A 24354-nucleotide genomic window follows, 5' to 3' on the forward strand; every position below is an offset into this window, starting at 1 on the left:
GTTGTAAAACTTCATTTAAATGTTTGACACGAAAAGTGTAACAATTAAGAGTTAAACATGAAATTAGCACTTTCAATGATAAAAAATAGAACCAGGTTATTAAAAATTTAGTAATGATTCTCTAAACACAGATTACATTTTTTAAAGAGATAAAATGCAAACCTAAATTTTTAATATATGTAAAAAGAAAAGATAGAAATAGGTATTTTATTTAAAAAAAAAAAAGTTTTGTTGTCAAGTAGAAATGATACAAAATTACCACTACTATTACAACTTTGCGCATGCAATACTGTAATTTGTATGTAAACTACTAGTAATTGCAAAGACATTGAAGCATACGTTACATAACTTTACAAAGATATGATATGCTACTGTAATATGATTAAACAAAAATTAATTTCATTCATTCTGTTTCAGTCTTAAGGGAAATAATGCGATTGTATCCAAGTTTTGAAAGTGACTTATCACCCAGATATACTTTAAGGTTATCAGAATTAGAATATTATTTTTGTATGATAAAAAAAGAACCGTCTCAGAAGCTCACATATGTTATTAAAGTCATTAAATAAACGGAAAAGCTCATTTATTGATGTCTCAGTTTTTCTCGAATTTCTAGAATTTAGCTGCAACGATTTTCTTATTACATCCAAAATACGTAATATTTGGAGTATTTAAAGAACTGAAACTTTAACTACCTCACTAAATTGTAACTTCAAACAGATTTGCAACCTTTATTATATTGTATTCCAAATTTGAAGAATATCTGTTACTCGAAGACAGAATTACAGAGAGGATTTACTACTTTAAAGTCAAATCCTCTAAAACGGCTCCATAACTTACATTTAACTGCCGCTCCAACTTCTTATTGTATTTTTTATTTTAATGTAGACACGCCGTCTAGTCTCTGGATAAAGCTGACCGAAAGAAGTTCCTACTTCAAATACAGAAAATTTGGAATTAAGTTTCAAATTATCTCCCAATTAGGGGCAGAGAATAATTCGTTTCCCCGATCTTGATTCCTTTTACAATCTTACAGTCTGGGAAGGTCTTCAGGCCCAATATATTTGTTTTCTAAATTGTACTCTTGATTTATTTTATTTTTTAAATTAATGCCTACATTTTCGAACGGGCTTTTAAGTCCAGTTAACCAAATTAGGTGTCGTGGTCAGATTAGTAATTATGTATATTTCATATCATTTGGAATAACAAGTGTAGCTATTATCGTTTAGCAAAACTGAGCTAAGATGGTTTTCATATAAATGAAATAAATGCTGCTATCTATATTACGCTAACTTCATCATTATTTATTAATTATTACTGAATAATTGTTGCAGTTATTCAAGTATAAATAGTAATAAAATGCATATTGAACAATATCTGTTTTAATTAGTACAGGGAAATTTAATTATTATTTAAAACGATTTTTTTTGATTGAATCAATTTGAATTTTGAATAATTTTCTCGTTTATTAATTACACCTAATTACTTTTATTTCCGTAAATTGTTGTGCTGACCTTCCTTCGTTCTGCATTCTTCTTTATTCTTGTAAATTCTAATTTAATACAAAAAAAAAAAATTGACTAGGACCGCGTTTTTGTATATTTAAATTTTCAAGTTAATGTTTGGTCGATTTTATTTTAATACATATTTATAAATCGGCGGTAAATGTTTCAATAAAGTTGACATAATCACCCCTACCTCCCAAAAAACACGTAATATTTTCAATAATAAATAAAATAACCTTTATTAACACACTTTTTTTTTAAATTAAACTCGCAAAGTAAATAAAAATTAACTCTTTTTTTAATGAATTCTATTTACATATAATTTTATTATCCCTAGTTTTAGGCATTGCCTGCTCGGTCCGTATTAAGAACCATATGATGCTGCAGCGACATCATGCAAATATGTTTTAAATATTCTTTTGTCGAACTGGATGCTTTTCTAAAGAGTAGGGCATCGCGTTGGTACTGCAGAATAGTTGAAGGCTCATCAATTGTATCTTGAACATGTCCCCTCAGTTATCCTCTAGGATTCATGTCCAGTAAACATGCTGGGCTTCCTCTGAGAGACAAGTGACAATTCTAGAAGTGGTATAGTCTAGCATTGTCATGCATTAGCATGAAACTGTCTCCAATAAATGGATATGGTTACGTAATTCTCCTATCTGTCCCATGTGTAGGAAGCAAGAGATGAACACCTCTTGGATAATGACGGTGCGACGGGCACGCCAGAAGACTGTGCAAGGGCTCTACTGGACGGCTCGTCATCGTGTGGCTGAACCGCCAAGAATGGGAATACAATGAAAGAAAATTACGATAAATGGGGAAATGACGGTATGACTTCCTTTTGAAAAACTTAATGCGCTATTTACATTAAAAATTAAGAATTATTTTGGTAATTAAAAAAAAAAAAAACCTTCGGTTGACATAAGCCAGCCAACTTCTTGACTGACTGAGTTTTCTGGTTGGTACCGGTCCTATGCTGTTCCTGTCCTGCTGAATTGTCTATGCTACTCCTAAGATTTCTCTTCAAATCAATCATTATTAAGAACTTTTACGATTTCCTGCAGCAGAACTACCGATCTTGATATCTAAGATAATTTAGAATAGCGATTTTATTCGTGAAATTAGATATTAAGTAGTAAAGGCCTTCACAAGAGGTTTACTAATGGTGAGATATCAGTACATTGTTATCTATATTTGTTTACTGTCGAAATGCCAACAACTGTTCCAACCTTATCGTAATTAAAAGAATAATAATTAAGAAAAGGTAGTCTATGTTTTCTTGAAACATCTATTCACAAGCTTATCTTAAGGTAAACAGACCTGTATAGAGATTCAAATTGTACACCATAATTTGTTTGAAGTGTAAATTGTCATTCGCTGTTGGTTTTGTAAATAATTCGTTCTATTTCCAGTAAGATAACAACAGGTTGTTAGGGTCCACCTAAAAAAACTATGACTGTTGGTAGGGATGCAACATGATGCGGCTAATTTCGTTGGGTATTTTTGACTGTTTTGAGTTAATTTTGTGGTTTTTTTTTTTATTATTATTAATCTTTTTGTACTTTAAAATAAAAGTAATTTCGGAGGAAGCAAAGCATCTCTCAGCTTCTCTGAACTCCTCTAAAAATCCATGTTTACGAGGGTCGTTAGAAAAGTCCGTGCAAAAATAAAAACTACTTAATTTTTTGGGGTAAACCTTTCTTATTTGTCAACATAGTCTCCTTTTAGGCTTATACACTTCGTCCAACGCTGCTCTAGTTTGTTGATCCCTTCCGAATAATAGGATTTGTCCAAGTCTGAAAAATAGCCATTCGTTTCTGCAATCACCTCCTCGTATGAATAAAATCTTTTTCCCGCCAGCCATTTCTTCATATTGGGGAACAAATAGTAGTCCGAGGGAGCCAAGTCTGGAGAATAGGGGGGGATGTGAAACGAGTTGGAACCCTATTTCCATTAATTTTGCGACCACAACTGCTGAGGTGTGAGCTGGTGCGTTGTCGTGATGGAAAAGGACTTTTTTTGTGAGCCAATCGTAGGCGTTTTTCTTGCAGCTCGGTTTTCAAACGGTCCAATAACGATGAATAATATGCACCTGTAATAGTTTTACCCTTTTTCCAGATAGTCGATGAGGATTATTCCTTGCGAATCCCAAAAGACAGTCGCCATAATCTTTCCGGCCGAAGGAACGGTCTTCGCCTTTTTTGGCGCAGATTCCCCCCTTGGTAACCCATTGTTTAGATTGTTCTTTGGTCTCAGGAGTGTAGTGATGTATCCATGTTTCATCCACAGTGACGAAACGACGCTTAAAGTCCTGCGGATTCTTCTGGAACAGCTGCAAACCGTCCTTGCAACACTTCACACGATTTCGTTTTTGGTTAAGCGTGAGCAATCGCGGCACCCATCTTGCGGATAGCTTTGTCATGTCCAAATGTTGATGCAAAATATTGTATGTACCCGTTCATTCGAGATGCCCACATCACTAGCAATCTCACGCACCTTTCACTCTTCTGTCATTCATCACCATATCATGGATTTTATCAATGATTTCTGGAGTAGTACACCTCAACAGGGCGTCCAGAACGTTCAGCGTCACTTGTGCCCATATGGCCCGCTCCGAAAATTTTGAAACCACTTATAAACTGTTCTAATCGAAGGTGCAGAGTCACCATAATGTTTATCAAGCTTCTCTTTAGTCTCCTGAGGCGTTTTGCCTTTCATAAAGTAGTGTTTAATCAACACACGAAATTCTTTTTCGTCCATTTTTTTGAAAATCACTCGACTTCCTCGATTCAAACGAATGCCAAACACAAAGAAATAGACCGATCTGGCTGAAAGTTGGTGTGTGTTCTTCCAAGAGATGCTACTAACTAAATATAACCTCGATACGCGCCAGTAGTGCTATCTCTCTGACTTTGCACGGACTTTTCAAACGACCCTCGTATGTAACGAATCCTATCAAAAGGATACGTCATTCAACAGGAATTTTATCTGAGTAGACAGGATTTTATAAACATATATAATATATATGTTATTTACATAAAAAATTATTTCGTCTTTCTTCGATCTTCAAATTTTGTGCACAGTCCATTTTAGGTTGCAAAACAACATATTTTACTTGAATAGCCACCATAATCCGAGAGTGAAGTATCTTCTAATAAAACAAAATATTTTTTTTTTATTATTAAACAAATCATTTTCTAAAATAAAACCTTTTTTAACATTGACAACTAATCAATTAGGCCTTCAAAACGTGAGGAATTACTTTATATTAAATTGCTTCCAATAGAATCTCACCCAAAAAAAGAATGTTTTAGCCAGGATTGGAAATAATTTAGGGAATAAGGATAAAAAGAGTTTTTTTTTTTTTTTTAATAGCATTTTATTGATTAATTATTTTGTACATATGAAAACAATATAAATTCTAAAACCACATGGCATGGAGATAGAACAGCTGTTGAACAGCTGTCCATGATGGCCCAATTCTAGAAAATTCAAGTATTTTAGACCACGTAACTTTATACTAGTTTCTTTATTTTATCTTTGGTTCTGGATGGTTTTGTACTTTGAGTTTAGTTTATCGGTACCTCAAATAGATCCCATTTACATGCAAAGTTTTTTTTTTTCACAATTAAGTAGAAGTCAATCCTCTCATATACTCATATACTAAACCAGAAGAAAATTCTTAAGAATTAAAACAAATTGGAAAACCAATAGAAGAACTTTACCAGAAACTTAAACAACAAACTTATGGTTTGTTGTTTGTTTCTTGTCAAAATAATGTTCTCGAATTTTCACACTTTGAATTTTAAATCTCTTAGGTGATTTAAAGCAATAATTTTAGGGTTTCTGATTCGAGGAATAAGATCGAAAGAGTTCTTAAATTGAGAATGAACAAATTGAATTGCTTTTAAAACAATTTAATTATTACTTCTTTTTTTTTAAGTAAAAATAAAACAAGGAATTTAACAAAAATAAAAAACTGTTTAAATGATAATTTTTGAACTGTTTGACTGATAACGTTTGCGGTGCTCTCCTCACATGACCAAATATGAGGGATATCTTTTAACCTTATTTAGGTTACAATGAAGTCACATGTGATTATCAAAGATTGATATCAGAAATGATGGACCAGGAGCCAAATTTGCAATTTGTAGATTGCAATGAAATTATAATTATGAAAATGAAAGTAAATAAACCAAGTTGCAGATTGTGACGAAGTTTTTGGCAAGATAAAAGTGGAAATACTTGTAGCTCGAGTTAAAAGTTATTGCTGTAGATAGTGCCTCTAATTCGAAAATTAAACGCAATTTGTTAAGAAGATATTGGAATTTAATTTAACTTATAATAGAATTAGGATTTAGCTTGGAATCCATTGCAGTTTTAAAGCAGATATTTATCTTAATTTTTACCTAAGCAATAACTCGGAGAGTGCCATCATAAATGGATTAACAAAAGGGAAGGTTATTATCCTCCTGATGGATTCTGTAATTCCTGTTGGGAAATGAGAAAACTAGGCTAAACTAACTCAATTTAACTAGATTGGTTTCATACTAGAAAACATGAGAAATTTCGGAAAACCAGATAGTTGAAGCGTTGACAGGCTAGGATTATTTCCTGTCCTAAAACAATAATGTGGATGTTGGGGTACTCATAACAGCACTATCGTGTGCTAGTAGTGTAGAACTAGTAGCCATTATTAGTAGTGTGAATCGAGGGCTGCTATTGCTTGGTAAATTCGTATTCTCTTATTCAATATTCATACAAGTAAATTGGAATTTTGAAAAACTATTAATATTTAAATCATTACATCATGCAGAGTTCAGGAAGTTCTATTCAAATCAGCTTGATCTGTAAATAAATATAGCCTTAGCAAAGTGCACGCACTGCTAGATACCATTATTGCATGTTAATAAAAAAAAAAATCATGAACAGCTTGAAATACGAAATAATTTTATAAAGTAGCTTTTATATTTTATATGCACCTGATTTGCTGATTTCCATTAACATGTTCTGGCATTGATGAGAAAAAAATCTTGAGTTTTGTGACAAGACACACTAATTTTTAGACAATTATATTGATTTTGTAGCAGATTTTAAACATACATATTGAAGCACTAATCTTGAAGCAATTTTCGTTTTCCGAAACAGTAATTTAGGCTCATCCAACCGTCGGATGTAATAACAGTGCTTTAAGATGTGAAGGATCATATATATCATATCAGTATCATAAGATATTGAAATATTATAAGACGTCACTGAGCTTCAAGTCCCCCAAGTTCTTATGGGTACACCAAACCTAGTGTTGGCAAAACGGCTGACTGTACAATGTGGCCCAGCAGTTCTCCAACCTTCTGATTACAATTCTTACACTTAAGAATGACTTCCCTGAGTATCTCAGTGTATGTAGGTGATTGGCAATTTCATCTCAAGAGTATCCAGTCTGCATACCTACCAAAAACATTCAATTGCAAACAGAAATAAGGGAGAGATTCATACTCAACTGGGCAGAAAGGTGGTAACATTGGAAAGACCAATATCAGTTGAATAAGGACATGAGAATTTGGATGTTTGAGAGGCTACAACTAGTAGGGTAAACAAATCATATTAATAGCTACTCGTTTTAATTTACTACAGAAATGTAACATCGTTTGAAACTGTGGAGAGCCTGTGTAGCAGAGTTTGCTTGCATTTTCTTATTTAGTAAAGAATTTAAACAACCCACTCTCCTTTCTAATCGTACAGAAGGTGTAAAGTGGGTGCTCTTATTGTGAGAGCCCAGCCGAAACTCAATGAGGTAGCTAGTCAGCTAACCTCATCTAATCTAATAAAAAAAGCATGTTAAAACTTAATTTTTGGGGGGTTAGGGGATCCATCTTAATTTAAGAAATGTATTTATGATTTGTTTTTTTTATGAAGATGGATTTATTTGCAGCTTCTACATAATTACTTGAAATTTGTTATGGATCAAAGTGAACAACCAATTCAGGTTAATAAATTATTAGTGTTTGTCTCCCATTTCTTCTGTGGGTTTGTTACATCATTTCAGGACGGAGATTTTATATACAACATTTATTAATGTTGTGAGATGACTGGCTTGCATACTTAATTTTAACCTTTTCGCTCCGAAGTAAAGCTATATGCAGACCCCCCCAAAAAACAAATCAAAGTAAACGAGCCATAAATTTGGGCGATACAAGAAGCTGTGTGCATTTAAAATGAATTTCCCGACTAATTGATGCATACAAAAATTTCTCAGTATCGTTAATTTTATGTATTTCAATTTATGTATTTCAATCTTTGAATGACAGTACTGCGCTGCGATTTTATGCGCAAAGTATGGTCGGCTTCTTGGTCAGTATGCAACTTTAGACATCTTCCACACTGGTTACAAGACTATACTGTTATACAAGCGATCTTTTACTTGGAATCAGGAATTTCCCTTTCTCCCTGGTACCTAGCAATACGATCTAGCCAATCTCTCTGTTAAAATTATTTTATTGTGACCAAACCATTGTAGTCTGATTCGTATTTTAATGCAGATAAACAAATCAGTGTTATCAAACAAAATGTCAAAGTTCTTGATTCTTTCTTATATGTAAACTCTGTGTATGTTTCACTTACTGAACAGTCCATGAATTTTGCGTTCCCAAATTACATATTGGTTTTTCAATATAGTTATTTATCGGCAGGGATTCTGGAGTGAACGCCGAAAGTTTTACATGTACTTTAGTGAAGAATAGAGTTAATGTCACATAATGTTAGGATTTCACTCTTTTGAATGACAGTACTGCGCTGAAAATGAAAGAACGATTCATTGATATTTGTTTAATAAACTATTCCTTTAAACTTTACTTTAATTTGAGTTTTTTTCTTTTAATTTGATGTGATGCTGATATAACTTTTTAATTTACGATTATATTGTCTTTTTAAATTCGAATGTGTTTAGATGATTTTTTTTTTTTTTTATAAGTCTATTCGTCATTGACTACTTAGCGATTTTACTTAGTTACTGGATATTCTACTTTGACAATCGATAAAATGACTTGAAACCGAACAGGTACGTCGAATCGAAAATTTCGTTGAAATAGGTTCTAGAATATAAATCATCCAACATTCTAACTTAATGAAAAGGTTTTATTAAAGAATCCAATAACTTTCAGAGCGAAAAGGTATATAATAGTGAAATCACCAAGTAAAATACTGCACAAGCTTTGTTGCAGTCAAAATTTGAAAATATTAATAATTGATGCGCCTATCTAAAATAAATATGATTTATTTGATAATTTTAGTAGAGCATGAATGCATTGTTGCATGCTTTAACTTGGTAATGCATACTTATATTCTCTATATGGATAGATAGGTGCTATTCTATGTTACTTTGGGGTGCATTCATTTTATTTTGATTAATTGCTTTCTGGTTGCAAACTGTCGAGAGTGTTTGGATTAATGTTCAGTTATATGTTCATTTATTATTCTTGGTGAAGGATATTTTCTTTTATTAATTTTTATTTTTTATTTTGTGTGTTTGTTTTTTTTTTTAAAAAAAATAATCTTGCCTAAACCATTCATATCTTTCTAAATATATCACTTGAAATTTAATTTATTTATTTCACTGCCAAAACACAAAGTTGCATAAAGTGGAGCTCGACCCACTAAGGGTCATACACTGAGCAATAGATTTTCAAGTAATATGACATCACTTAAAATTAATTGTCTTACAAAAATGATATTATTAATTATTTATTTTGTGTTTTTGTTACGTTATTTTCTCCAAAACCTCGCCCACTTGCCTGCTCTGTGACCTAGGTGACAGAAGTATTGAGGGTTGGACTACGCGACTTGGATCTAGGTGCTTTGGTAAATTCAAGTTTTCGAGAACCAGCTGGCGATTTTATGCGCAAAGTATGGTCGGCTTCTTGGTCAGTATGCAACTTTAGACATCTTCCACACTGGTTACAAGACAACGATTATTTACACGACGGCCATCGGCCACCATTACCTTCATTCAAGATGTGCTTCAAATCTATATTTAGGATACACACAGAGACTGGCAACATTTGGACTCACCTTTTAGGTAAGTAGAAAAAAATATATATATTAGTTTTTAACGTACTAAGTAATCATTTCTACTATCTAAGTGAAATTGATTCTGTAATGGAGTAGAGACTTCAAATTACAGAGAAAAATTATGAAACCACCAATTGATAATATAATGAAGAAGAAGTTCTTAATATAATGGGAAAGGAAAGAATGCGGTTAATCGACTAATACTTATGCCCTTGTTAGGCAGATTTGGAGAAAATGTTTTTGGATTCAGTACACGTATTTGAATCTAACAAAAAAGTTTCCTATCGTAATGAGTTTATAACAAAAAGGTGGACAATCGCAGAGAGTGCTTTCTCAGGGTGCCTCTTCACGATTCTGCCAAGTGTCAACTTACTACTTCTGCAAATCGAGAATTTTCTTATAATCATTGAATAAATATCATAATGATTAAGAATTGCATAATAATGTGTAGTTTAAGATCCGACATTCGAAGATCATATACATATGTGGAAGGTGTCAGAAATTATTCAACACATTAAGACCGCTGTTATATTTTATGTCAATCAGTACTGACTATTAACGTCACCAAAAACAGGAAAAAAATTATCTACCACCGTGGCTATTAGGCTAAAATTAATTTCAGAACAATTCTGTTCATGAAATAAATTGGTAAACGACCTATCTACAGATCGATATGACAAACGAATATTTCATTTAAGATTTTGGTTTGCAATAAGTAGGAAAAAGATGTGGAATTTAAAAAAAAAAAAAATCTGCTATCTGTTAATGTGACTCCTATCTCTTAGCATATCCATGAAACATCAGAAATGCAATATGTTTCTTAGATTGGATTAAATATCCTACAACCTAATCTTAAGTCATGATTTTAATTCTGTATTTCTATTTCTTTCCAGGCTGTGTGGCGTTCATTGCAGTTTTGCTGGTTTTCATGACACGACCTTCTGAAGAACTGCCACTTTCTGATAAAATTGCTATTGGAACGTTTTTTGTCGGTGCTATTACATGCCTAGGTCTTTCCTTTGTTTTTCACACAGTATACTGCCACTCAGAATTTGTTGGAAAACTTTTTAGCAAGTAAGCAAAAATAAAATATAATTTTTTTTTTATTAAAAATTCATTTCAAATTTATTGGCAATATTACTAGAAGGTGATGGTCTCAAATCAGAAAACTGAGTGAAAAGTCATCTTAGGGAGGTAACTTGAGGAAATAGAAGGAAGTGATTCTTAAATGAATGATCAAAACAACCTATTTTATATTTTATTGTAAGATATGGAGTCATATTGTTTGGAGCAAGTCATGCGAAGTAAGCAGTATTTTCAAATGATAAAAAGTAATAAAAAATGTAAGTCCAGTTGGTAATAGATTTTCGTCACTCATATGTTTACCTGTTACAAAGAGGATCTGCTGTCGTAATTCAGATTTTAGTGACTAAGGGTACGTTTACAACGGAGCTGTGAGTATAGATGATAGCAGAGATGATAGCTGATAGAGTAAAATATAATCGCTGATTAGTGTGCACAACGGAGCTGTGATACATGCAACATGTCCAAGTAGTGAAGAAGAGTTTTTATGTTCACCAGCAACGAAATGGTATATTTAAAAAAAAAAAGATGTAGAAAATATCATGTACATACCATAAATAGAAAACGAAGTACTTTGGGCGAATTTCACTATTTATATAAGGAACTTAGAAATTATCCGGATCGTTTTTTTGAATATGTGAGGATGGGTCCAACCACATTTGACTAAATTTTAGAAAAAATAAGGTCAAAATTAAGAAAACGTAGGAAAAATTGTCATGGAAATCCTATAACTATAGAAGAAAAACTAGTGATAACTCTGAGGTAAGGTTATATTGAGGAAAAACAAATAAATACACATAAAAATAAATGTAAGCACGATTTAAAAAACAAAATATTGTTTAAAAGTAAATAATAAAATAATAACCAAAAATAATGAGTAAAGACAGCACTAATTAATTTTTCTACCTCCATTTTGAAGCTCCGATACTGGAGTTCAGCTAGCAGAAAAATGAAAAATTCAATTCTATCATCTATGCTCGTTTATACCAGCGAGTATGAGTCACTAGTCGAAGCTTCGTTGTGCACGCTCACATAAGAATGTACTAGGTTATTCTATAAGCGCTGATGCATCACTGCTATCATCTCCGCTATCATCTATGCTCACAGCTCCGTTGTGAACGTACCCTAAGGCGTGAAGCCAGCTCACTTGGATCAGTCTCACACTAACGTGAGTTTAATGTTTTTTTTGGCACTGTAGGAGACCTTATTTATATCACACGAAAACAAAAAAATGTATTATTTCTTCTATTGTGAATATTGGAGCTTATGGGTACAGCTTCGGCTCAGAAAGACTCAGCATTACTGAACCGAAAACTAGAACTCATCCAATAGAATAATGCATGATCCCATACGTCGCAAATAACCTAAAGAGTGGTTTCGATATGAAAGCTAACAGCTCGTCAAAAGATGGGTAACCTTTAATAAACAATAAGATGGACCTAATTTTGAATGCTAAGTAATTTTTGATATTTAAAATATTAACAGAACTTCAACTAAAACAAAAACAAAAATCCCATTTGCATAGAACCAATTTAATGCAGAATGTTATTCTTTACAGATTGGATTATTGTGGCATAGCAATATTAATAACTGGATCATTTGTACCATGGTTGTATTATGGTTTTTACTGCCAGATCAGGCCGAGAATAATTTATCTTACAGTAGTTATAGTATTGGGCATTGCGTCAATTGTAGTCTCATTGTGGGACAAATTCAGCGAATCTAGATTTCGACCTCTTAGAGCAGGTTTGTACGTAATTAATTAATTTTGTTTTTAAATAAAGCATTTCTTGGTTTTTGTTTTATCAGTCTTGTGTTATAAAAGAAATTCTGAAATCTTGGCAAATTTGATAAGACTAGCAAGCCATTAAAATCTGTTGAATTTGTCTTTTACAAATCTCTTATCATTTGTTTACCATGTCAGTAAAGGATAGTCAATGAAACGTTAAACCCCATCTGAAGAAATAGGTGATTACTTAGTCTACGGTGTCCACTGCACCTGGCAGTAGTAATTAAGCTCGCTGCTATGACGATATCAAGTACTAACGTTACTTTTTTTTTTATAACTTTCCGTTTTCTCTTGAAGTAGTTTTTGCTCTACTTGATGTTTGTGAAATCATTAAAACTTCTCATCTGAATTCTGGACGTCGGACAAATAATAGTTTTTATTTTTATATCTCTTCGTTTTTAAATTATTTTTCAAAGCAACAGTTAATATATTCGATTAAAAGAGGAATGTGTACGCTTCAGATAGAGGCAGATGGTATTATCTTTACGGTCAATTGCAGTGAATATCTGATTAAACCCGATAGTGTTAAAAGTAATAAATTAAAGGAATATTTGGGTTAGTAAAGTTTTGGAGGTATGTAGTAAGTGTTTTAATATTTGTATTCCTTGGACAACTTGTAATGTACCTTTCATAAAAATTTACTATTTATTTAATTATTGCATTCCAGAAGCATAAGAAATATAAACGAATTGAAAATTCTAATTTAATTTTGAACGTAATTTTTTTCGAATCAAGTGATGTGAATGTTGACCTGGAATTATGATTAAAATTTTTCTTTTGAAGCAGTGACTGGTTTCAAACTTTCATTCGATGTAGTCAGTTGATGTAGTTCATTAATTTCCATTCCTCATTTTGAAGAAGTGGATTTTAGTTAGTTTTATAGTTTCTGTTGCCACTCAAACACTCGCATAATCCATACAAATCCATGGATTTAGTAAATCTATGAATTTATTGGTTAAATTATACTACTTATTTCTAGGTGTATTTGCTGTGTTCGGACTTAGCGGTGTAATACCAGCTGTACATTATGCCCTGGCCGAAGGTTGGTTAAATGCTCTAACCAATGCATCTTTAGGTTGGCTCATACTCATGGGATCCCTATATCTACTCGGAGCATTCCTCTATGCCTTTAGAGTGCCCGAATGTTTATATCCTGGTAAATTTGATATTTGGGTAAGTTTATTCTAACAAAAATAAATTTATGAACTTTAAATGTGATAGATTTTCTTTCAATATATATTGTTTCCTTTGCATACAGTTTCAGAGCCATCAGATATTCCACGTTCTCGTAATAGCTGCTGCATTCGTCCATCTGCATGGAATTACTGAAATGTTGACCTACCGGATGTCCATTGGTGCTTGTGCTGTTCAAAGCGCTGCTCTAGTTCTCTGACATCCACTCTTGCCTTCATTTCCGGCAACATGATCATGAAGAAAGGAAGGAAAAAGCATTAAAAAAAAAAATATATAATAAAAACTAGTAAGATATATATATTTAACAAAATAAACAATGACCACCAATCATCTAATTAATGCGTATTAAACAGTAAAAATATACACATCAAATCTGATAAGATATACACATCTTATCAATCGATAAGAGATAAAAATTAAGAAAACAAAATATTAACTAACAAAAACCTAAACGAAAAAGCCGTAAACATTAATTGTGATCATATTTATATTTATACATTTAAAACAATTTAAAAAGGAATCGTGATTTTTATAGCGTATAAAAAGGAAAACCAAATTGAAAAGTGTATTATATAAAAAGTCGAAAAACTTGAAGAACTATTTTAGGAAGAAAAAAAAAAAAGGGGAAAAATTAAAAACAAAAATTAAAACTTTTGAAATTTGTATAAATTTAATATGTTCTAAAATATTATTTTATTCATATTATTTTTCTTTAAAAAAAAAAAGTATGAACATATTTTATAAACTTCATTAGGGTTTTTTTTTTTGTTTTAACTTAGATTTTTATATATTTTATGTACTGCACAACCAGAATGCCGAGTTATAATTAAGAACAGCGATGAATATTGGGCATATTAAAAATTTAAAAAACTAGAATGCTCCAAAAAATAAAAAAAGAAGTAAAAAAACTTTTAAAAAAAAACTATGTGATATCGTAATATAATTAAATATTAGGAGCATATTATAGGTTAAAAAATTGTTAATAATTATTGTTTAATTTTTTTTTTTTTTTGTTATTTACAATAATCTGTTTCGTTAAAAACAAGAAAAAAGTATGGAATTGCTTCACTGCGAATCATTTTGTAAGATCTGATTTTTAAAAACTAAAACAATAAATCATGGAAAGCATTCTACTCCTATTTAGATGGTCTTTTCTTTTTTTTATCTTCGTTAATTAATTTTCGGGGCCTTAGAACCTCGAGAAATTTGGTCATGAATAATTGAGACTTTTTACTTTCTCTAATTCTCGTAAAGAGAGAATATGGCATTCGTTAAGATTTTTTTTTTTTATTTTTCACCGAAAATATCCATTTTTGGGGTCCTCTGAGTACGAAAAAGTGGTTTTTAAATTTGACTTTGGGTTTGTATTTTTAATTTTGTGGTGAGAACAACTCTTAACTTTAGGGATTTATTAAGTTCCATTATTTGCGGTACATGTATATCTAAAACTATTCCAAACTTACATACTATATACTAGTTTCTGTTACAACACTGTGAAAGTAATACCAGTATAACATTATCATACTATACAATTACATGTAACGTTAAGTAATAATAATATGGCAGAACGGAATTAAACAAAGATAACTACATTAAATTTGTAGGTCATAGAGGATTTTCTTTACAGCCACTCCTTGTAATATCTAAACTAAATCTAGCGTAACTTATGTAAAACAAAAACTACGAAATTCCATAAATAGAAATGAAAATTTAAATTAATCATTCATACTTGGGTGTAAAAATCAATATTTATTAAGAATTGTTTGAAAATTTTGCACAAATATTTTTACAACACAATGAACATTTCCGCGGAGACAAAACTCCTATGTGTAGAGTGTCCTTTCGTTAACCTGGAATAAAGACTCCCCATAACCAGAACAGATTTTGCATATAATCGTAACCCTTTGCTAAATAACTCATCTCGTCCCCACGGTTCCTAATATCGTCTTAACTACTGAAACCTTGTTAGGCCAACTAAATAATCGAAAATCTTTTAAATAAAAAGTAAGTGATACTGTTCCTTGGATGTTAAATGGAAATGTAGATTGTGAATAGTCATTACGACTAAAGCTAGGTCACAAAAACCTGGAAGGTTGTGGCTAACCTCGTTGCTCTAATAATCCAAGTGGTTATGTCTCTCGGAGCTGTGTCGGTCAAGTTATTATATATAGCGTTTGCTTCCACTCATAAATAACAAAGGCATTTAAGATAGTGGGATGTAGGGCGATTAAGGATTTAGGCTTGTAGACGGTGATAATTATGGATACTTGCAAATTGCAAAGCAGTTTCCAATGTCATTCGTTTGGACTTCGCCGCTAAGCTTATATATGAAATATATAATTTGTTTGTCCGTATATATAATATATAATTGTTCGTATAATTTGTTTATATAAATATATAATTAATTTGTCCGTAATGTCTAAAATAAAAAAGTTCAACGAAAAGCTCCAAATTTGATTTTTTCTTATATTGAATTCAATGTCTACTCAGATGATGTAACATCTAGTAATACTTCTAAATCTGTGGCTACACCAGTCATCCCTATATAGTCAGCTGTTAAGTCTGTCATGCTCTAAGGAGGGAGGTTTCTTCCATTTCGCGGTTACCCTTTCCACCTTGTGGGCTTTCTCTTTTTGATCTTCTTGACAATCTCGCTTTCATTCTTTCTCATTACATACCCTACCTTTCCCAGCTTTATGCCTTACCAACTTCTATTCTTCATAATGGCTATAAAGCTTCTTTTTTTTTCTCTCTCTATAATCTGCTCGTACCTACATTTTTTCAGATAGTGTTCTTTTCAAATGTCAGTAGTTTCTTTTCACTGACATTCTGTTCAACCAATTTCCTGGATTGTAATCCTATGTCAAGATTCAGCGTATCTGTATCTTTTAAAGGACCTACCTTTGCCTTCTTGAGATCAAGTTGGTCCGGAGTTGATTTATTTTCTCAAAATAAGATCTGTTGCTGCAGCGATTCGCTTTCTAAATTCGTTTCGGGAATTTATTCATGACGATAAAAATATATAACATGGACTATGCCCTCGAAATTGTACTAACCAATATAATATCCAGGTTTCAATTATGTCTGGCTTATTTCTAGCAAAAAAAAACCTCTCGATGTGACTTATAGTTACGTAAATACTTATTCGATTTCTTATTGAGATCATTACACCATTTGGGTGACGTATGCGCTAGATCATTCTATTTTACACTACTGTCCATTTGACGCGTGACATCCAACATCAAAAGGGCGTCGTTGGACAGGTAACCTTCGAAAGCATTTCTTTAACATGCTCCAATATACGTTTCAAGTTGTTCAGAGGATTAGTTTTTTATACGTAATAGAGTAACACGAGTAAGAGATTCATTTTGACGAGACGATCACTTTCACAGAATTCCCACATCTACCTAGCATGACAAAGACTATTTCTCTTTTGACTATCCTAGACTGCTCTGAATACAATGTGATGGAAGTCAAATAGTGTTGCGTAATTTAGTGAGACTGCAGTATGTAGTAACTTTGTTGTTGGACTGGTTCCGATCCGCAACGCAATATCTATCACTCGCTTCCTTTCAATCTTACTTTCTTTCTGGTCTCGGATTTTCATCCATCGTCAGAGAATGGTTCATGTTCAGATGTGTAGAAATATTGAAACTTTTCTGTTGTTTTCTAAGCCTAAACCCAGATATTGGTCATTTGTTGGTACGATCTCAGGAAACTAAAGTAAAACTACAAGCTGCCACGTTTAATAAGGTTTTTGACCTTGAACTTTATATAAAGTATAAAAAACGTTTGAATCACTGTAAAGCCGTGTATGTTGGTCCTTACAGTTTTCTTGCCTAGCCCCAGTTGGAGCCCCCCATTTTTGGCCACTCGAGATTGAAGTTAATAGCTTTCAAAAGATATTTTTGGTTTTAAAAGTGTTCCAAACTTTTTAATTACTATTTATGTATTTTTCCAGTTGTAAATTAATTTATTTTTCATGTTTTTATTTATTTATTTATTTTTGTAAGAAATATATAATTAATTCTAAAAGACTTGTTGGGCAGTTATTCTAAATAAAACAATAATTAACTGGGGAGGGGGGATTAAACAAAAATAAGTAAAGAAAATGAAATGTTCTTTTGTATATTATGCGAACTTTTAAAAAGGGATATTTATAAATAACCCTTTTAATTTGAAGGAGTGGAAAAAAAGAGAGATATGGAGAAAGTGTTATTTATTGAAATCTCTTGAATCCTAAAAATATTATTTTAAAAACAACTATGAACGTGAAAAAAAATAATAATGTGTAGAAATTACTCCTTTTTTTGAAATGAATTTTTGTCGTAGTTATTTTTTAAGTGTTATGTATAAATAAATTCATAGATAGGATACGTTAATTACTATTAAAAAAAAATTAGGAATACATAATATAAATATTAAATTAGGTATCTTCAGTGATGTAAAAAAAAAAAAGGAAAAAAAATCGTAGATTTATTCGGTGGACAAATTTACTCATATTGAGGCTTTTTGACTTTATTGTTAAGTGTTTTTTATATATAAATATATATATATAGTCCTCTTAAGTGTATATGCATTATTACAATAATTGTAAAAAAAATTGATTAAGTACAATCACTTTTGAAGCGGATTTATTTTAGCCGCTCTAATGTGGATAAACGCATGCCAGAAAATTGCACTGTCCGGAAGGTGTAAAGTTATAGGTTTGAAAACTTTCACAGTTTACTTAAAAAAAATATATAAGTAATAAATGGTTTCAATTAAGGAGAAGATGACATAAATTTAAGAAGAAAGGAAAGGAATGTAAAGATGAGCGTTGACTACCTTGACTAAAGACCAGAGGTAGCCTACAATTATTGCCTACGGTGCAGTTTATACTGCAAACTTGTGAAATGCAGTAGTTATTCATCCTCGTTAATTCTGGAATCGTCTCACCTCCAAGCTGCTATCGTTTGACTTCAGACGAGAACTAGTACCGACACCGAAAATAATGTAGTCACATTGGTTGGGCCATTGATTGATTGATTGATTGATTGATTGATTGGTTGGCTGCCTGTCTGACAAAGATGTGACAATGGTGGCCTTCGACATGACCGATAGAAGAAGAAGGTGGCCCATTCTTTGCCCCATTACCTTATCCAATCCATCTCAAAAGTGGCTGAACGTTCTTCGCATTGATTTCTTTCCAAAGGACGTCCAGAATGCCTGATCTCCATACTTACGGCACAGAAGAATGGTTCCATTTCCAAATAACGAGAGATTTCTCGAAGTGGAGATGTGTCTCAAGCGTATTTTGACAACTCTCTCCCGTCAAAGTGTGTTAACTACGTCTTCTGACGATTCTTGACATAATTTGTGTTGCGTAAGGAAAACCTATGGGAAAAAGAAAACGTAATTTATTGATCAATACGACCTTTTAAATTAAAATTTTTGATTTAAGCTTTTTTAATCTATTGAAATCAGTTGGTAATCGGCAAGTATATTGTGAAAATTTCAAGACTTTCTTTATATCTTGTTGGTAACGCAATTTTTTTTTCAGTTAGTTTATGTATATTTTAAAGTTCCCTACTTTTCCCCAATTTAGACTCATTTTTAATTAAAAATAAATAATTACAATTTAAAAAAAATCATTTTCATAGCATCAATAAAACACGCCCTATTAGAATGTTTTGTTTTTTTTAAAGCTTTCCTTCAATAGTTATAAAAATTAATAATGATAGCTTAAAAAAAGTCCATATTGAATAGTTGAATAAAAAGGCAAAATAAATACAAATCTTTACTTATCAAGGGACCAGGGTTGAACTCTGGGGTATATCATCACATCGTAATCTCATATATATTTAATTATAGAATGAAAAAGGAAAATATTTTTATAGACAAAATCAAGAAAAAAAATTGCCGGTCAAAATTGAAGATTTGATGTCATTTAAAAAAGTTAATCTCTATATTTGGTGAACAATTAACTATATAAAGATCTCTCTATCGGTAATTTGTTTTTATTTTCTTTCTTTAATTGTTTTTACTTAAATAAAGTAAGTTTGTATAATTTATAAATTAAATTGGAAAAAAAGAAAGGTTTTCACTTAAAAGTACTTACAGTTCTTAAATTTTACAAAAAAAAAAAAAAAGAATGTCAATCAGTTCCAATAATTGGAATGATATTCGACTTATTATATTTTTAAGGATTATTGGTTCTACTATTTTTAATTATTTTAAAAATTTTGGAAAACAATGAAAACAAAAAAAAATATTTTTTAAACAAAACAACTGTTTAAAATTACTAAAAAATGTAGGGAGAAAACTTTCTTCGAGAAGTAAGCAATATATATATATATTTATTACATTTGAACAACTTCCATGAAGTACTTACTTGGATATTTGTATTTTTTAAAAAAATGTGATTTAATGTTAACAATTATAAAGTAGTAGTACTAATTTAAACTTCCAGAAATGCAATATAAAAAACAAAATCAATTAGTTACGGAAAATATTATTAAATAATCAGCCACGAGGCAAAATAACCAAAAACTGGTAATTAAAGGGATTCTATCAAGGCATCAGTTATTGATAAAATCATGTTAAAGTAATATTTGTATCTGCTTGTTGTTGTTAGCCTGCGCTGAAGGCTTTACTTTCTTGAGTTTTCGTCTCAAAAATCTATGCTTAGATGTTCTAAGAGACTGAATGGCTAAGAATCAAGGATGGTGGATATCTTGGCTTTGGCCTAATTTGTTAGGCACCTGTCTTCTTTTAAGTGTACGCGTATACTCTGTGTCATTTGCTCAAGAAGAGACTGCTTGGAACTTGTAAAAGACCTTTTTAGGCATGCCTCTTGAGTATTCAATATCTAAATCTAAAATAATCCCTGAATATCGTGTTTCAGTGAATGAATCACTTAATTTGTTTATATGTTCACGAGATGGAGAGATATAAATGTTAACCTCTCTAAAATCAATTGGTAATTGCACTTAAAAGTGGCAGTGTCTATAGAAATAGCACAAATAAGATACGGGTTCTGTAAAAGCCAGGTCTAATCGGCAGATCTTATTTGCCATTACATAGAAATCGTTAATTGAATTCGGAAATTGAAATCAAGAAAACTTCTAAGGATTATTAATTCTAATACCGTCTTTTATAAAGTAGTCTGTTTTAGAAGAATATTCTTGAACCTTAATGTCAGGCCCAAAAGCATGCTTTCTTCTTTCTAAATTTCTATTGTTACTACCCAGAAATTGATAGCACATTTCTGTGTACGGGTATTCTCTTTGTAATTACTCTTGGGTTCCAAACCAAGAGTTAATCCTGAAAATTCCTTTAATCGTCTTTTTCCCGAACAGAACTGTCCTCTCGTACTCACGGGCTCGTTTAAGCATTTCTTGAACTCCCAAGACGTATCTCACATTTTCGGGAACCTTCTGATAATGTAATACGATGCGTTCCTGGCCATTATTCCAGATGTATCTCAAAATGTCTTCGGGTCTTACATCAACGGGAAAACAGACTGTCGCAAGCACTAGCCTACCCTCATCTACAGTATTGACCAGAAGCCAAGATAAGTAAACTAACACATCTACAGACATATTAAATAGGTAAAACCGAATTATGGAAAAAGTATCCAATAACGGAAATTAAACTGCTCTTTTATACTCTACAAAGAAAGTGGTATCAGCGTCAGGATTGCGCAAAAATATGAGCTTTGGTATTTTGCATAATTCCAACATAGATTATTGCTAATTTTCCGTAACAGAATACTAATTTAAAAGAACTAATAAATGATCGTGTAATATAAGAATTTTATTTTTTCTTCCAATAAATTAATTCTCTTTTATAAGTGTATAAATATTATGCAAAAGAATAAATGAATAAACATGCAACAAAATTATAATTAGATTCTGTAAATTATTCAGTATTGACTTATGTTAAAAATATCGCAAAACCGTAAAAATAAGAATTATTATTAAGATTACTTCCATAGTAAATATTAATAATTATTAAAAGTTAAACCCAACTGTTCTTATTTTGTACTTTAAAGAATTTTATTTTTTCTAAATATATCTATAGAAAAAACTTAATTGTTCAACAAAAAAAAAAAATAAAAATAAAAGAAAGTAATGCAGCTTTACTGTTACGAAATACCTGGGCATTAAAAATGTTTATTTGTTAAGAAATGGCTGAAAAAAAAGAACAGATTATATTTTTACAAACATATCACATAATTGAAAGGTACCCCTCTTTATTTATCTCTTTCCCTCTCAAAATTTATCTTAATAAAAATTGTTTACTTCTAAAATGTTAATTTTTTTATTCTAGAAAGTTCATTTCTTCAAGTGTACTTTAATTTCTTGTTTGTTGAAGTGAAAAACTGTAAGGATATTCTTAAAACAATTCAGGATTCCTTTAGTAAAGATATTTGCGGTGAACAACAAAATGGACATATCTAATGAGCACATATTTTCCCCCAATATAAGCAGTTTTAGGTACGTAACGTCATTCTGCATTAACATTTTATTGGTGTCCGTTTTTTTGTGTCTGCTACGTTAAATAAAATAAGCAATACATTAAGTAATATGATGTGACAACATAGAAAAATATAAGTTATGGCAAAGGCTTATATACCAAAATTTCGGAATATTTAATTAACTAATCCGTTCATGACTTCATGTGATATGAAAAGTTGGGAGAGGTTGCCATGATATCAGGTTTATGGAATATCTCCTTTTAAATATCTTTCAATGACGTGCAAAGGTCACTGACACCTATTTTTTTTATATATATTATGTATTTTAGATGTTTTTTTTGAAGAGACAAAAATCCGGCGCTGAAGCCCGAACTGAACCCTAGTCTCTCAAGAAATTCCTCTAGTCCTCCCTATCGTGCGCCTTCGTTCTCCCACCAGATATTCCTGGTCAATCCATTTACTTTTCGGCCTTCCTTGACAACGGATTCCAACAGGCTTAACACTGCATGACCTTAGCGGTAACAGTGTTCTGCATCCTAATTAAATGGCCAGCCCATCTTAATCTATTTATTTCATACACTTTTCCACCAGCACCTACTCTTCGAGTTCCCTGTCGGATTCTCCAGGTGTCCCCTTCCTTGATCAAAAAACAGGATAAGTGAACATACCGAAACAAAAACCATGTTAACAGCAATATTTACAAACTAGTCTGTCCAAAACACGATAATACCTATATACTGCCCAAAGCGGAGAAAAAATTTGAGCAAAGAACACATCCGATCGTAAAAATACATCGAAACGGGATTCAACTTAAGCAAACCACCTTATCATCCAACTGGACAGTATCACTAACAAATAGTGATGTTACCTAAGGAAGAAGAGGAAGACGTATAGACATTTTAGAAAATACTGAAAAGTACAAAAACAAGGTTATTTGAACAAACATTATGAACGACCAAAATTAACTATAGCTCTGACATTTTGTATAGACTCAATTTGTACCAAATACAAAGACAGCTAAGCAAATTCTCCGAAATACCATAAGAAAAAATAAATAAAAAGCGAGAATATATGAACATTTGGCTTGCCCATTCATGTTGAAAGTCTCTTAAAGATTTTACTATTTAAGCATTATCTGTTAAGTGAGTCGAATTACTTGGTTATCATTTTATCCCTTACAATAATAATTTCAAGTTAAGTTAAAAAGTACAAAAAGCGCGCCCCCTCCAAATGTAAAATACAATTTTTACAAAATACATTATGTAACAAAAATACACAAGCCTTAAATACTCTCTAAATTTCATTAATTTTATTTCAATATTTCTACAAAAGATATTTTACAGTACATTAACTAACATTTTAAATCTCGCGCATTCACTCCATATGTTATCTTGTCTGTAACCATATATGTAACCTTCCTCAGTCTGTGTCTTCATTCAACAAGTGTGCTGTGAAGAGAAGCGGAGGTAAAAGTAGACCGTGCAAACAAAGATGTATTTAAAATTATTAATGAACGTTTGTTGATGGATAAAAGTCCGAAAACGGTCAAGGATACAAAAGCAGGGTGCTACGATGGAGAAACTCAGTGGTATTTCATTTTAATTGAGGTTGTAACTAGTAATGGGTAGTGATATTTCAAAGTATATAGTATGTACTTGAACTGCTTAGTAAAAGATTTTTCTTTAAAGAAAAATTTTCTGATTGCTGCGGTCATTCACAAGATGTGAAGTTAGTTTCTAAATTTCCATTGCAAACATCCGTTTCTCTTCTTTACATCCAACAGTACGTTGGTATATATTACATGGTTCTCATCCGTTTTGTAGAATGAAGAAGCCAAGGAAATCTACCTACCACTTGATCTGTGGAAATGTTCTTAAGGTAATCTTATCCATTATTTAGTATGTTACAAAGAAGAACATCTTGAACTAAACTTTTTGTAGAAGAAACGAAGTTGAAAAAACTATTAGAATTTAAAGTTTATTTAATTGTTTAGTCAAATAAATCTAATTGACAATAAAGTAAAGTATTTTTGAAGATTTAATTCAATTTTATTGGTAAACAAGAAGTTGTTGAAAATTGATTTCATAGTACAAGTCATTTCAGTTAAAAATGTAAGCAGAATGGTTTAATTTTCTTGTAAAAAGGTTTAGTTTAACAAAAAAAACCTACGTTTATGATAGTATTACAACAGTGTAAATAAAATTCGAATTATCTACTGAAGTTTTAATGTAGAATTTTTCTCTTTTATCCAG

General features: G+C 31.5%; 1 protein-coding gene across 5 annotated transcripts in view; it reads left to right on the plus strand.

The window, feature by feature from the left end:
* Positions 1–21934, plus strand: part of AdipoR (adiponectin receptor) — a 36637-nt gene extending 14703 nt beyond the window's left edge. For 2 of the 5 annotated variants that reach the window (XM_074116925.1, XM_074116926.1), the window contains 5 exons: positions 9315–9582; positions 10469–10649; positions 12217–12404; positions 13427–13620; positions 13706–21777. In XM_074116925.1, coding sequence (XP_073973026.1) covers positions 9315–9582; positions 10469–10649; positions 12217–12404; positions 13427–13620; positions 13706–13840 — 966 coding nt within the window. In that variant the 3' untranslated portion in view covers positions 13841–21777. Of the gene's footprint in view, positions 1–417; positions 485–2182; positions 2337–9314; positions 9583–10468; positions 10650–12216; positions 12405–13426; positions 13621–13705 lie in introns of all 5 variants that reach the window. The other 3 variants (XM_074116927.1, XM_074116928.1, XM_074116924.1) reach the window with 3 other exon arrangements.
* The last annotated feature ends 2420 nt before the right edge of the window (positions 21935–24354 follow it).

This window comes from Rhodnius prolixus, unplaced genomic scaffold, assembly GCF_049639745.1.
Source record: "Rhodnius prolixus isolate KJV_2025 unplaced genomic scaffold, Rpr scaffold_2, whole genome shotgun sequence".
NCBI lineage: Eukaryota > Metazoa > Arthropoda > Insecta > Hemiptera > Reduviidae > Rhodnius > Rhodnius prolixus.